Here is a 14,309-nt window from a genome sequence, read left to right on the forward strand (position 1 = left end):
GCCACTGGCAATTGGATTCACATATACTGACAGGAGAAGGAAGAATTCAGCGGACAGTATTGTAATAGCTAGTTCATTAGACTTTAGCTTTTTTCTATCTTTTTAGTTGCTAGTAACTTCATGCAACTTCTATTTTGGTTTGGACATCTTGTAAGCTTTGGACCATTTTGGGATTTTATTTATATACTAGCCACTAGGCAGCCTGCCTAGTGTTATATTTGCTAAAAAAATAAAAAATAAATATAAATAAATAATTTGAAGAGTACCATAGAATTTGCTCCTGGCCATTAATATTTTACTTGCAAACGTGACATATATTCACTGCTCCGTGGAAACTTAATGGAGCTACTTTCACTGGAGCAAATCTTTTCCCAATTAGAAAAAAGTACTAATATAAGTGCCCATAATAATGATAGGCTTTTCTGGGCTCAATTACAAACGCATAACGGTACAATAAATAACCTTGATCATCATCACACCCTCTATTTACAATCAAATGAAAGAAAGGGAAACGGGAAAAAAAAAAAATTAGGAAATAACAACACTCATGAAATATAGTTTGCTCTAACCTTTTCTTTTCCCAGATTGATTCTTAGTTCTAATAAAATGAATTACAAACACAACAAGAGATAATATTAAGGCTGAGCCTGCAACAATTGGCACACAAATTTTGGAGCTTTTCTTAGGTGCATTGTCACCTTCCCTTTTCCTTGATATTTCACCATCTTCTAAAATTCCATTTGCTCTTTCACCACCTACTTGATTATCTTTAGGCTCATCCCTTGAACTTGTAGATTCATTTTTATCACCACCTACTTGATTGCTATGAGGCTCTCTTATTTCTTGAATAGTATCGTTGCCCTTGATGTTTGACTCTATTTTTGGCATTAATTCCTTCTCCATTTTAGTAACCTCATCCTTGACAACATGTTTTTCAACTTGTTCACGTGGTGCCAAATCAATTTTTTCCTCCAATGTATTTTGCACGATTTCTTTCTTCTCCTTTTCTTGGTTTTCTTGTGCATTTTTAGTAGACTCTGAATCATCTTTAAATGTGACCTTTTTAGGGATCTTATCAGCTATTATTGATAAATCTTCAGAGATGCCCTGTCTAGTAATCTTATCCTCCTCCACTTCTACAAACTCAATTCCAAGAATTCCTTTCACTTTCTTTGGCATTTTAATTGTCAATAAAGATTTTTCCTCATCATATCTAGCCTTGATTTTATCCAAGATCACCCCATCTGGAATCTTGAAAGCCTTACTGAATTTTCTGATTTCTACATCTTTCTTGACTAATTTCCACCCTACCATCACAGTCTCTTGAACCGGCTTCTCACCCCTTATCGCGATTATGGTTCCTTCCTCATTAATATCAATCTTTATGTTTTTTTGTGTATAACCTATACAAAGTTTTTCCACATTCCATGTTAGAAATATAATGAACATCAAAATTTTAAAAGAAATGAATAAAAACTAATGTGCTAGATGAAGATGAATGACCTCTTAAATGGACACTAAGGATGAACGTAGTGTCTGTTTCTGAAGACTGGAAAAGAGAGCCGGCTCGATCTTTTGCAAATTGGAATTCCGCAGAGGAGAATTCATCTGCAGCTCTTGTTAGTTTGAGCCCCATTTCCATTTCCATTTTCGTAGATTATTGCAAAATAATTGATTCGACAAGTTGAAATAAAGATCTTAAGTTGAAGGCATTGCATTTATGTGCTAAAAAACATGAAAGAAAAGAACATATGCTTTGCTTCATACTAGTGACAGATGAAGTTCGAAGTTTTGTGAAGTTTGATTCCTAACTGATAGGAATTATGATATAAACACGTGAAATAATAGATAAAAAAGAAAAGTTAAGATTGATGGCGATATATATCTTGTGGGATAGGCAAGTAAAAAGGAAAAAGGCTGGTATTTTGCCTTGTCAAAGAGTTCATATGTGCACATTGCCTTTCCAATTAGGACTTCATTTGTACTCCACAAATGTTGCACACTTTTAAGTTTAGTATGGCGTATGATGATTCTGAATTCTGCTTGAAGCTCAAGCAGAAGTTAGTTTAGTTTTTTTCAATAAAAGCTGCATTTTGAAAGAATAACTGTGGTTACTTCTATGCAAAATAAAGGAAACAAAAATATTAGAATGTGGTATATATTGCCCATACTGGAATTCTGATAACCAGAATGTGACGGTGAGGATAATCCTATTAACATCTTCTATAAGTACTCTAATTAAGTAATATATTAAAGAATTTTTTACACCAACACTCGATATTTATAAGTAAATCTCCCTGAAATATGAGATTCGTAATCTTGAAAAGGTGACCTGATGATATAAAAGTTCATTACAGTGACAATTTATATAATTTAAACTCGCACTCTATATAACTCATTTCCAAGTATATCTATATCTATCTATACTATATTAAAAGCACGAACACCCTTAGCGAAATGCCGTTCGTCTTTTTCCACTTAAAAATTAGAGAAAATTGTCATTGTAAGCTTTTCCCTAATACTTAAGAGTTTTAAATAAACCAAATTATTACATTAAATCCTTTCTTATTTGAAGTATGTAAAAATTCTTAATATATATATTTTTTTTTTGGTAACTATAAACTTTTCATTAATTACCAAGGTATCATTTATAGACTCAACTAGACTTCAAAACACATCCCGCTTTGCTTATAGTAACTAGCAAGAAAAACTCACTATAACAGTGAAAGAACTCACTAGCTATGTTCACTCTCTCCTTCTTATCTAGGAAATCTGTATTTTTGGAGTAGTATATGATAGTGGTATCATTGACTCTAATATGACATGTATATGCTATCTCTCTAGCTATTATTTCACATGTTCTTTCCTTCTGGGCAAACAGCTTGTTGTTCCTCTCATTTGAAACTGCATAAACAAACTCTGTAAACACCAGTTCACTACTTTGGCAGTGTAGTTTTCCCTTTTGTATTCTACTCAATCTGGTGCTGCATCTGATTCCATGAGCTCATTTCCACCCAAGTGATTTGCAGCCACTTCATTAGTTTATCCCAAACCTGTCTTCCATCGCACACTTTGCAAAAAATAATCCCTGCTTTCAGCTGCCAATTTACACATGACACAGCTAGTATCAACTTGTATTCCCCAGCTTTCCAATCTTGTAGCTGTGAGTAGCATGTCTTGTTGTTGGAGCCATGTTATAAATATTGCCTTTGGCCTTGCTTCATTGCCACATATGATGTTTTTCCAAGAAACTCTAGGCAGATCCCAAGTAAATGCTTCTGATCATACTTTTGCTGTTTAGTGATCTGATTGCACATGACAGAGTTCCTCTCTTGCTTTGAGTGTTTTCCTAACCATCCAACAAACTCTGTAAACATCAGCTTCACTAGTTTTGCCTGCGTAGTTTTTCCTTTTGTATTCTGCTCAATCCAGTGCTGCATCTAATCTCATTGCCACCCAAGTGATTTGCAGCCACTTCATTAGTTTATCCCAAACCTGTCTTCCAATTGCACACTCTACAAATAAATTATCCCTACTTTCAGCTACCAATTTACACATGACACAGCTAGTATCAACTTGTATTCCCCAGCTTTCCAATCTTGTAGTTGTGAGTAGCATGTTTGTTGTTAGAGCCATGTTATAAATATTGCTTTTGGCCTTGCTTCATTTCCACATATGATGTTTTTTCAGGCAACTCTGGGCAGATTCCCTAGCATTCTCAAGTAAATGCTTCTGATCATACTTTTGTTATTTAGGTGATTTGATTGCACATGATACAGTTCCTCTCTTACTTTGAGTATTTTTCTAACCATCCAACTAGCTTGTTGGGGAATAGCCATACTCTCCAAGGGTTGTGCTTTTATATAGTATTCTTGAATCCACTTAATCCAAAGACTGACTTTCTTAGTCTTCAAGTCCCAACAGATCTTTGATATGGCTGCTTTGTTCCACAGCTTTAGATTTGTGAGATCCAATCCCCATGCTGCCTTTGGCAGAAACATCCTACTCCATGATATCAGCGATTTTCTGGTAATTTTATTTGCTCCAGACCAGATAAAACTTCTACAATAACCTTCAAAAGCTTTCATCACCTTAGCAGGTATGATAAATATATGTGCCCAATAGGATTGAATGTTAAACAACACTGACTTTACCAATTGGACTCTGCCTGCATATGATAACTTATTTGATGTACTTGATGAAATTTTGGCTATGAAATTGGTTATTAGAGGCTATCATTCTACCAGTTTCAGTTTCCTAGTGGTTAGTGGAATTCCTAGGTAGTTGAATGGTAAGTCACCCTATATATATTCAAGTGTCTGTTGGATTTCTTGCTTGTAACTTGATACACCACCATAGTAGATAGCACTCTTGGAGATATTAGCCTGTCATCATGAAGCAGTTGTGAATATACCAAACTTCTCATGCAGAATCCCTACAGAGATTTTGTCACCCTTAACAAACATGAGGAGATCATCTGCAAAGCATAAATGTGTGACATTTAGTTTAGAACATTTTAAGTTATACTTAAATTTCTTCTCTTCCTTTAGGGTACTAAGACATTACTCAAATACTCCATGACCATAGCAAATAGAAAGGGAGATATTGGATCTTCTTGTCAAAGTCCTCTTGTAGCATCAAAGGGTGGGGTTGGTTCACCATTTATAACTATGGAGTAGTTGACATTTCTAACACACTCCATCACCCATCTGATAAACTTTTGAGGGAAATGCAACTCTACCCGCATTTGCTCCAAGAACCTCCAATCCACAGAGTTATATGTTTTCTGAATATCCACCTTAATCATGCATCTGGGTGAGATATGTTTTCTTGTATATGTTTTTGCCGATTCATGAGCCATAATCACATTATCATCTACCTTCCTTCCAGGGATAAATCCTGGTTGAGTCTCTATAATAATGGTTGCAATCACCTTCTGGATTTTGCCTCCAAGGATTTTAGCTATGATCTTACATAGAACAGTGTAGGAGGCAATTGGCATATACTCTTTGATTGTAGCAGGATTGGCTATCTTTGGGATCGGGGTGACTGCTGTACAGTTTATTCCTCTATACATTTTGCCTATTGTGAAGAAGTCTTGTATAACTTCAATGATTTCATTTTTAATGGCAGGACATGCTCTTTTGTAAAACACATGATTATAGCCATCCACCCTGGAGCTTTGTCATCTCCTATAGACTGAAGCCCTTCATAAATCTCCTCTTCTGTCACATCCTCACATAACTTGAGTTGTTGAGCATGGTTAAGTACAGTTCCCTTTCTCATGATTGTCCTGCTTACTGTTGTCACAATATGTAGAGCTGATCCCGTAAGTGATCTATAGAACTGTATTATCTCCTTTTTATATCAGTTGCTTCTACTAACCTTCCTCCTTCTTGAGACTCAAGCTCTAGGATTTGCTTCTTCTGCTTTCTGTCTTTCATAACAGCCGAAAAGTAGCTAGTATTGGCATCTCCAAGCTTTGTCCATCTTGCCCTGGTTTTTTGTTGCATGGCACTTTCTTCAATCATAGACCACTTCTCGAGTTGGTAGATAATCTTCTTCTCTTCCACTGCCAAGTCATTTGAGTATTGGTTGCTTATCTTGATTTGAATTTCTTAAAGATCTTCTCTTGCTTGGTTGATTCTTGTTTCTACTCCTTTGAACTCAATCTCATTTAGTATTTTTAGTTTCTCCCTTAGTTCCTTCCCAGATATTCCTCATCTTGTATAGATGAAGCCTCTGTTTCTAGCTTTCCTCCACTAAGTGAATAAAATTCTCATGAGTTTCCCATACATTGAAGAATTTAAACGAAACTCTGATCCTTGACTCCCTAATATTAGTAGTTATCATCATAGGGCGATGATCTGATATATGTGGGAGTTTATATTCATTGGTCAGGTGATCAAATTTCATCATCCATTCAGCATTTCCCATTGCTCTGTCTATTCTGCACCATATTGTATCTCCCCCTTGTTGGTTGTTTGTCCAGGTGTAGTAGTCTCCTTTCCAGGGCAACTCATTCAGCATCAGTTGTTGGATACACTTTGCAAAGTTTTTTATCTCAAGGCTAGTAACCGTTGCTCCTTGCAGTCTATCTTGTGGACTCAAGATAGAGTCAAAATAACTAATTGTTGCCATAGTTCTTTCTTCTGCTCCACTGTATTATAGCCATAGACAATTGTCATTTCACAATCTATTTGTTGATTCATACTCTTCACTTTACAGTGAATAAGCTGTGTTTCTTTCTTTAGAACTTCAATCTTGTAAGTATTATTGTCCCAAAGTAACCAAGTCCTACCATTCTATGCATGATTATAGTTTGATGTTCTAAACGTCAATACCACACAAGAGGGGGGGGTGATTTTTGTGGTACCCAATTTTTACTTATCTAAACTATAGAAGAACCTGGTTCTTCTAGGTGTTCCAACTACTGCTGCTTGCGGAATAATAAACACAGAAAATAAAGAACACAGAGATTTTTCGCGGAAAATACCTGGATCAAAAGGTGAAAAAACCACAACCTACTACTTAGTAGGATTTTCCCAAACTTCCACTAAAATCACTGAGCCAAAACAATATTTACAAAACTCTTTGTAAACAAGGATTAACTCTAATCCCGTTGTAGCAACCAGCCTCTAACTGTTGCGACAACTTCAAGTTAACTCTAACTTGAATACTCGAAGTACCTATTACAATTGCTTGTAGATAAAGCTGAAAGGTACAATATGAAAACACCTACTACAATTGAACTAGAAATAAAGAAAGACACACAAAACTCTTTATGAAGCTGGTTCTTCAATCTGGTTCATATAGCTTCAGGTTTGCACACTTGAATCACACACGAACTACTTGCAAAAAGCCTTGCTATTTTGCTCCCAATTCACGTTTAACTTCTGCATTTTTGTGCAACCCATGTAATGTGAGAACATCCTACAATTTATAGAGTTAGTAGATGAATAAATAACTAGAGTTCTGATGCAACTCTTCCTTGGTGAAAGAGTTGTAGTTGATTTAAACTTCTAACTCCTTCCCTATCTTGGATAGTGTTCTCTTTGAGTAAGGAGTCCTTCTCCTTATCAATTATGCAACCTTTTTGATTTGGAGATATTAAATATACCAAGTTAAGCTTATCTCCTTCACGTGCATCCCACATGCTTGAATCTGCCCGTTTTTGTGCACCTGAGGGATGGACCTGGAGGATGGACCTGGTTCATGTCTGAGTTCCTTTGTTAGTCTTCAAAACTAACTTTACTTGGGCCAACAAATTCCCCCTTTTTGATGATGACAAACTCTGTGCTTTTCATACACTTAGGCCCTGCCAGAACTCAACTCAACATCAACACAATGTTAGAAACATTTTACCTTTTTATCATTTATCATCGAGGACCAGTTACATTAGGTTATAAACATCAATGTTCAAAGTCCAAACATCACTTGTTTAAAGCACAACCTTTTTACCCCTTTTGGCATCATCGAAAAGTTGCATAGAAATGTGAGATAACCAGATTTTAAAACTTACTCATGGCCACTGGGGCTACATCAAATGCAATCATGAATTAATCATCATAGATCAAACTAAGAATTTTAACCATCAAAGAAATATAAACAAACAGTTAGAGCAAAAGACAGTGAATTTCATTGATGATTGATAAGATTCTACCACACAGCATAAGAAGAAATAAAAATATTGAAAACATAAGCAAAAGAAACAAAAAGTCTCGAATTGGGTCACTGGTTGATCTACACTAGGCTAGGATTTAAGGCTTGGAAGAGGTAGGGGCTGGGTTATTTGCTTGGAGAAGTTTCATCATGTCTTGAAGAATTCCATCGTTCTTCTTCTTTTTCCTTGCAAGTTCAGTTTTGAGAACATCTCTCTCAGATTGTACCTCAACCAATCGTGTCTTCAGCCTTGCTATCTCAAGACCTTTGCCTCACTCTCCTGTAATAGAACTCTGACCTTTCTATTGATAGGTATCCTTTAGATGAACCGGGTTCATTAGGAATGATATTGACTTCATAATCGCAAGCAAGCAGAGTATTAACCCCAAAATGATCCTTGCTTGTACCTTGAAATGTGCAAGCACAGTTGTGAGAATGAAACCATAGGGAATGGCGTGAGTTTTGGTGCCATTGATAACCCTATCAGTAGGTCCAAGAGGGTTTCCTGTTCAGATGGAACAGGTTCATCTATATTTTTCCCAAGTTGAACCAACCCCTCACCAGCTTCGCCAGACCCACTTCCCTTTGTTTTGCTCACACTCTCTTCTATTTCAGTAAATTCCTCTCCCCAAATAACCATTGCACCAGTTTCTTTTGTTAGACCAACAGGAGTGGGTGAAGAATCAACCACTCTTTTACCCTTTCCCCTCACAGCACTCCTAGCACCCTTACTCTCTTTTTCTTTTCCTTTTTTATTTTTACCACCAACTTCTCCAGATTCTGTAGTCTCAACACCTGCTATAGATCCTACCAGTACAAATCTATTCTCTAAATTTGCAGCAACTTCAGAAATTGTCTCAGGAGTAACTTTAGAATCAGAAGATACATGTTCAGTTTCGGAATACCTACTTTCTTCCCCCTTAGTAGCATACTTAAATGAATCTTCAGATTTTTGGGATTCTTCTTCCCTACCTGCTTTCAATTGCTTGTTTATTTTCTTGATCTGCTCTCCTTCAGCGATAATCTTACGAGCCATCATCTTTTCTTAGATATTGGTATTGTAGAAGGTGTGGAAGTGGTTTCCTGTGGTGGTGATAAAGGATTTTCAGAGGTGTTCGACATACCTGGGCTAGGGTATGGAAGAGAAGAGAATTAGATTGTGTTTGGAAGATGAAAGAAGAATGAGAGTTTTTAACCGCTTGAGAGAGATGAAGTAAGGAATACACTAAAGCTGATCAATATACAGGGGAATAATTGATGGGTTAACTACATCTTTTCAGACTCTTAGAAGTTTTAATCAAACTGAAATTCATCTTTGAAGAGACATTGGAGTGTATCCCTAGAATCTAGGTACTTCCATTCGGTTGGGACTCTTTTGAACGTGACTGGTTCACTTGTAACGGATAAGTCCAAAAGGAGTTTGGTATTTGGTAGGACTCTGCTCATGATCCAATATAGTTATTTCAAATTATGCAGAGTGTAGAAAACATACCGTGTTATCTTGATGAACCAGGTTCTTCACTGATAATTCTCTTGTGTGAGTCTAAATTTGCAAAAATAGAGAAAATATCATTAGAGATTAATGAGTCATTTTAACACATGGCACAAGAGTATACTATGGAAAGTATGAGACTGAGCAAGATTTAATGTACTTATACACAATTTACAGACTTACTAACCAATTTTTTTTTAATTTTTTTTTCTTTTAACCTTGAACTGGTCCTTTTAGGTGATCTTAATCATCCCTAATTCCAACCTTTTCCTCTCAAAGTGATCTCTACTTAAGGCTTTTGTGAATATGTCAGAAAATTTCTTGTCAGTAGCACAAAACTCCACAGTGATCAAGCCTTTCTCATAGTTGTCCCTCAAAAACTGGTGCCTAACATCTATGTGCTTAGTTCTCCTATGACGAATCGGATTCTTTGTCATACTAATAGCACTAGTGTTATCACATAAAATAGGGATGCAACCAACTTCAATACCAAGATCCATCAACTACTTCTTGACCCACAACAATTGAGCACAATCATGAAGCAGCAGCAACATATGATCGCGGTCGTCTCAACACTACACAATGGTAGGAAGAGTGGATAGCAATAACTAATACCCGAATAGTGGATCGGGGTCGAAATTCCACAGGGAGCTAGTAAAGGAGTTAGAATATCTGTCTAGCCTAGAGTTGCGGTTGTGCTTCTAATGTCGCTTCACACATTTTTGGGGTTTTCTTTTTTAAACTACTCTTGTAAAACTAATGATTTAAACTAAATTATGCTAGGAGAATATTGCTATGTTGTGCTTAATATAGGAAAAAGGCACTAGGGTCGTGACACTACCTAGGTGGCTAGCTAACCGGTAGAAGCTACTAAGGGGAGATTGATAAATCTGGGTTTATTGCTATAACCGTTGCACAATTGCACTCATTCTCACACCTCTCGGTAGAGAGAACGATTTTGCCCAATTGACTCTCTCGAGACCAATTAGGTAGGCCAATTAGACCGAGCAACTAGGGCTCAAGTAGGGTAGTTACTCTTTCGAGGTTTAACCCGTTAATTGGGACTACCATTCTCATGGGTCCATCCCAATTCCTTGTTAGGTCAACTTTTAGGGTCATATGACTCTCTTTCTCAAGAGGAGTTAGACCCACTAAGCTTGAATTCATGTTTGCAACCACAAATTCTAGATTGAAATACAAAATTAACCCAAATAATAAATGCCCAATCTCACCCTAGAATGCAACACCCATTAACTACCCACACTAGGGTTGAGCCACAACCCTAGCTAATGGGTTTAGCTAGACATAATTAAAGAAGAAACAATAGAAATAGATGATGAAAATAACATAATGATTGATTACTAATTAGAAATTATGATATTGAAGAGGAAAATTGCCAAAATAGGCTACAAAATACGTCTCACGAGCGCAGCTCTTGTTCAAAATCTAAAACTTTCCTAAAAATGGTAAAAAGATCTATTTATACCGAGCTGGAAAATCTGGACAAAAATACCCATGCGGCGTCAGCGCGGACCGCGCAAAAAGGTAGCGCGGCCGCGTAGGCTCTTTGAACTCTCAAATCTCATCTCTGAAGTTGGAGGCCGTGGACCGTGTAGAAATGTAGCGCGGCCGCGGCGGAGGGTCGGCGCGGACCTCGCAGAAATGGAGCGCGGCCGCATGGACTTGGTCAAATCTCCATGTCTCTGAATCTCCTTCACGCGGACCGCACTGATATGTAGCGCGGCCGCGTGGGACTTAAGCCTGCACTGGTGGTTCTCTGAACTTCCCTTGCGCGGACCGCGCAGAAATGGAGCGCCGCCGCGTGGCTTGCACTTCAATTTATCCCTCTCAGAATCTCCTAGCGCGGCCCGTGGCATATCAGTGCGGTCCGTGCTAGGTCTTCCTGTTCCTCAACTTCACTTGTTCTTGACACTTGGCAAGTTTCACTCCGTTTCGAGCCGATCTTTGACATTTGTCACCTTTTCGCTCAAACCTGCAATCAAGCACAACTTGTAAGCCTTTTGGGACTATTTTGTGGCAATTTGTAACAAAAGCAATAGCAAGTAAGGGGTATAATCATGGTAAAATCCTAGCTTATCAACTCCCCAAACTTAAACCTTTACTTGTCCTCAAGCAAACAAAATAATACCCACCCCAAAAGGAGCAATCCAAGAATTTCCAGCTATCCTAAAGTAACCTCAACAAGCATCAATTGGGACTAACAATTGCCCTCAGTACGAATGCATCATTAACACATTTTAAGCTTTTGAAAACTATGGATTAAGTGTGACACAAGAGCATCAAGGGTTGACACATTTCATCAAAGAGCTTTTCTCAAATACCTTGGTCATTGTGGAACCCAAACTCACACATCCTCAACTCTCCCTAGGTGAACCTCACCTTTTAGAGTATTGACACGCAAACCGAGGTTGAAGGACTTCCACTCATTTCTCTCACAAAGAAGGTCACAAGTCCGGCTCTAGGTACCATATGCTTGCCCCTTATGTAAGTATCCACTAATGTAGGCTCCCTTCGACTCAAGATCCTATAGGGCTTTTGGGAAGTCAATTGTGAGGGCTTTTGGGTAAGGGTAGGACATGTTTTGTTCAAATGGGTTCAACCTTCCCTTAAGCACTTTCTTTGATTCATTTTGGCACACTTTCTTGACTCATTTGAGTAATTCACTTCTTTTCAAGGGCTAGAGGGACATATTGTCATTCTTTCTTAGGCAATTCAAATCATTCCTCCTTTTTCTACTTTTGTTTCCACACCTTTTTCACTTTTGTTTTTCTTGACCCATTTTTATTCTTTTTCACCTTGTTCTTTCTTTTTGTCTTTTTCTTTTTCTCTTTTTCATTGCCTTGCCTTTCTCTTTTTGCTTTAGTACCTTTTTCCCTTTTTGTTTTCCTTCTTGTCTCTCCCCCCAAACTTTGACTTTGCCATTGCTCAAGGGAAGTGTGGGTGCCAAGAGAGGGTAAAAACGGGTATAGGCATGTAACATTGGTTCATGAAAGAAGAAGGTTTAAGACTCAAAAGGGTTAACTAGGGATCATTTTGTTAGTGGGCCATGAAATTGTTCATTTTACAACCGGATCAAGGAGAGCCTATAGTCACTTCTCAAGTCAAACTTCACCTATGATTTCGCCTCAACAAACACTCGGGGCAAGTTCTAGATCATTGGCTTGGGACTTGGACTCAAAATTTGATTCCTCACCACACATGCTAGGGGATTGCTAAAGATATCGAGTCGAGGGCCCACAACGACCTTAGTCATGATTCAAGCGCAGAATGGTCCAAAAAGAGACCACATGATGATTGTTTGGTCAACACAAGAGTCTCAAGGCCACGACTTTCACCATACCCTAAACACAACGTTATGTCTTTGACCATGGGATCAAAGGCAAATGTGTTAGGCCCAAGTGAAGCTTTGCCTGAGGTACCCTTAACTACGAAATATCAAAAGACAAAAGAAAAATCAAAGAAACAGACTCAAACCCTTAAGAAGGTTGTCACTCCATCTATCATTGGGAAGAGCCACCCGGTTCACACTATACTCTACCCTTGGAAAGAACCGTGGCATTAAGAAAACCAAGGGCTTATTGAAAACGCCAAAAACAAAACAAAAGGCTAAAAGCCTATCTACTAAGCTAATAACGAAAAATTTTGCGAAAATAGAAGAATCGAATGAATATGTACAATAGGGGAGTAGAATATACAATGAGGGATGAATATATACCAAAAGTACTTTATATACAGACCAAAAGAGAAAAAAAAGTACGAGAAGAGTAGCTAAAATGTGAATTTATATACAGACCAACTAGAAATAGAAAAAGACATAAAGTAAGAATCTAATATATACAATCATCCAGATAATCCAAAAAGGTAGGGCACACCCCCACAAATAAGAGCAGGCATTGTCCCCAATGCCAACTACACAAATAAGCACAAAATAAGATCAAAGGATATAGAAGGGGCTCCCTAAGCCTGATCCGTCTGCATGGGCTCCTCAGTGGTCCCCTGGTCCTCTGTACTGGCGGGAACCTCAGACTGGTTCCCGGCTTGCTGCTGCTCTGCTGCTGGGACAAGGGCCGGGTCATGGACCGGCTGAACATCTGGTGCAACACTGGAGGGATCCTCCTGAACCTGTGCTACCTCGATTACTACACCCTCAGTGCTAGGAAGCTTCCTCTTCTTTCTTGGGTGCCTAGGCTCCTCCTCCTGCTGTGGCTAAGATGCTGCTGGGTCTAGGGCTGGATCCCCAAATAGCAAGTCTAATGGCATCTGGTCTGCCAATAGCTTGTCTACGTCAGCTCGAAGCTTCTTCACCGACTCCCTCGACGCCCTTGACTTTCTCATTTTCTTATGTTCCTTGGCAAGCTCCTTCAAAGCCTTACCATGCGAATCTACCGCCTTAGTCAAGGTGGCCTGAGTCTCTAAAATCTTCTCCTGGTTGGCCAGGAGCTTCTTCAATGTCTCCTCGATAGAAGGAGGAATCTGAACAGTGGCTGGTGCTGACTGGGCCTCCATTGTAGTAGCCAAGGTGGAGAACTTGGATGTCGCAGCTGACATCCAGTTGTTCAGACTGGCTAAAGACTGACTGAGCTGGTGGGCAGTGAACCGATGAGTCTTTGATGAAGGGACTCTCGGGTCAGCTGAAGTAGAAGGACCTGGGGGCAAGGGCTTACTGGTGGAAGTGGCAGGGATGGTGGATGGCTCGGTAGAAGGCTCAACCGCAACCGGCTCCTCAGACTGGCCGGTTGGGGAAGAGGTGGGTGGCTGGTATTTCTTTGACTTTGGGTTATCCGAACCCAACTGGCTATACCATGATAGGGGGGCACCGGCTTGGTTGTGACATCAAATCGTTTCTTCTTGACCTTCAGATCCCTAAAGTATAGAGACAAGGTGTTGGGGAAGGGGTAATTTGTGGTCGTCTCCTGTCCCACAGCAGAAATCACCCTCGAGATGATATTACGAACATTGATAGGAAAACCGTCCATGATGGATGCCACAAGACAGCCCGGGCAAGTGGGACGGAATGATCATGTGTAGACGGGTCAAGCCTACTACAAACAAAGGTCAGCCATCCATTAGCTTCAAAGTTGAACTGTGTTCCTTAAAAATCGTTCTCTCCCGGCTTTTCAAACCCATTTTTCGG

At 38.9% G+C, this 14,309-nt stretch overlaps 2 protein-coding genes across 2 annotated transcripts; both read right to left on the reverse strand.

Annotated features, from left to right (window-relative positions):
* Nucleotides 1-394: 394 nt before the first annotated feature.
* LOC109220528 lies at nucleotides 395-1,855 on the reverse strand. Its single transcript, XM_019384991.1, has 2 exons — nucleotides 1,504-1,855; nucleotides 395-1,403 (listed from the first exon to the last, which is right to left on the reverse strand). The coding sequence occupies exons 1-2, from the start codon at nucleotides 1,646-1,648 to the stop codon at nucleotides 565-567; spliced, it is 984 nt and encodes a 327-aa protein (XP_019240536.1). The 5' UTR covers nucleotides 1,649-1,855; the 3' UTR covers nucleotides 395-564.
* A 2,763-nt stretch (nucleotides 1,856-4,618) lies between these two features.
* On the reverse strand, nucleotides 4,619-5,077 carry LOC109220527. The gene has a single exon (XM_019384990.1). The coding sequence runs from the start codon at nucleotides 5,075-5,077 to the stop codon at nucleotides 4,619-4,621; it is 459 nt and encodes a 152-aa protein (XP_019240535.1).
* Nucleotides 5,078-14,309: the final 9,232 nt, after the last annotated feature.

The sequence above is a fragment of the Nicotiana attenuata genome, unplaced genomic scaffold, assembly GCF_001879085.1.
Source record: "Nicotiana attenuata strain UT unplaced genomic scaffold, NIATTr2, whole genome shotgun sequence".
Lineage (NCBI taxonomy): Eukaryota > Viridiplantae > Streptophyta > Magnoliopsida > Solanales > Solanaceae > Nicotiana > Nicotiana attenuata.

Excerpts from the sequence above, each read along its gene's own strand:
- LOC109220528 (XM_019384991.1), bottom strand. The coding sequence starts at position 1,648 with ATGGAAATGGAAATGGGGCTCAAACTAACAAGAGCTGCAGATGAATTC. Across the intron at positions 1,404-1,503 it reads CCTTAGTGTCCATTTAAGAG|GTTATACACAAAAAAACATA; the intron begins GTCATTCATCTT and ends AACTTTGTATAG.
- LOC109220527 (XM_019384990.1), bottom strand. The coding sequence starts at position 5,077 with ATGTATAGAGGAATAAACTGTACAGCAGTCACCCCGATCCCAAAGATA.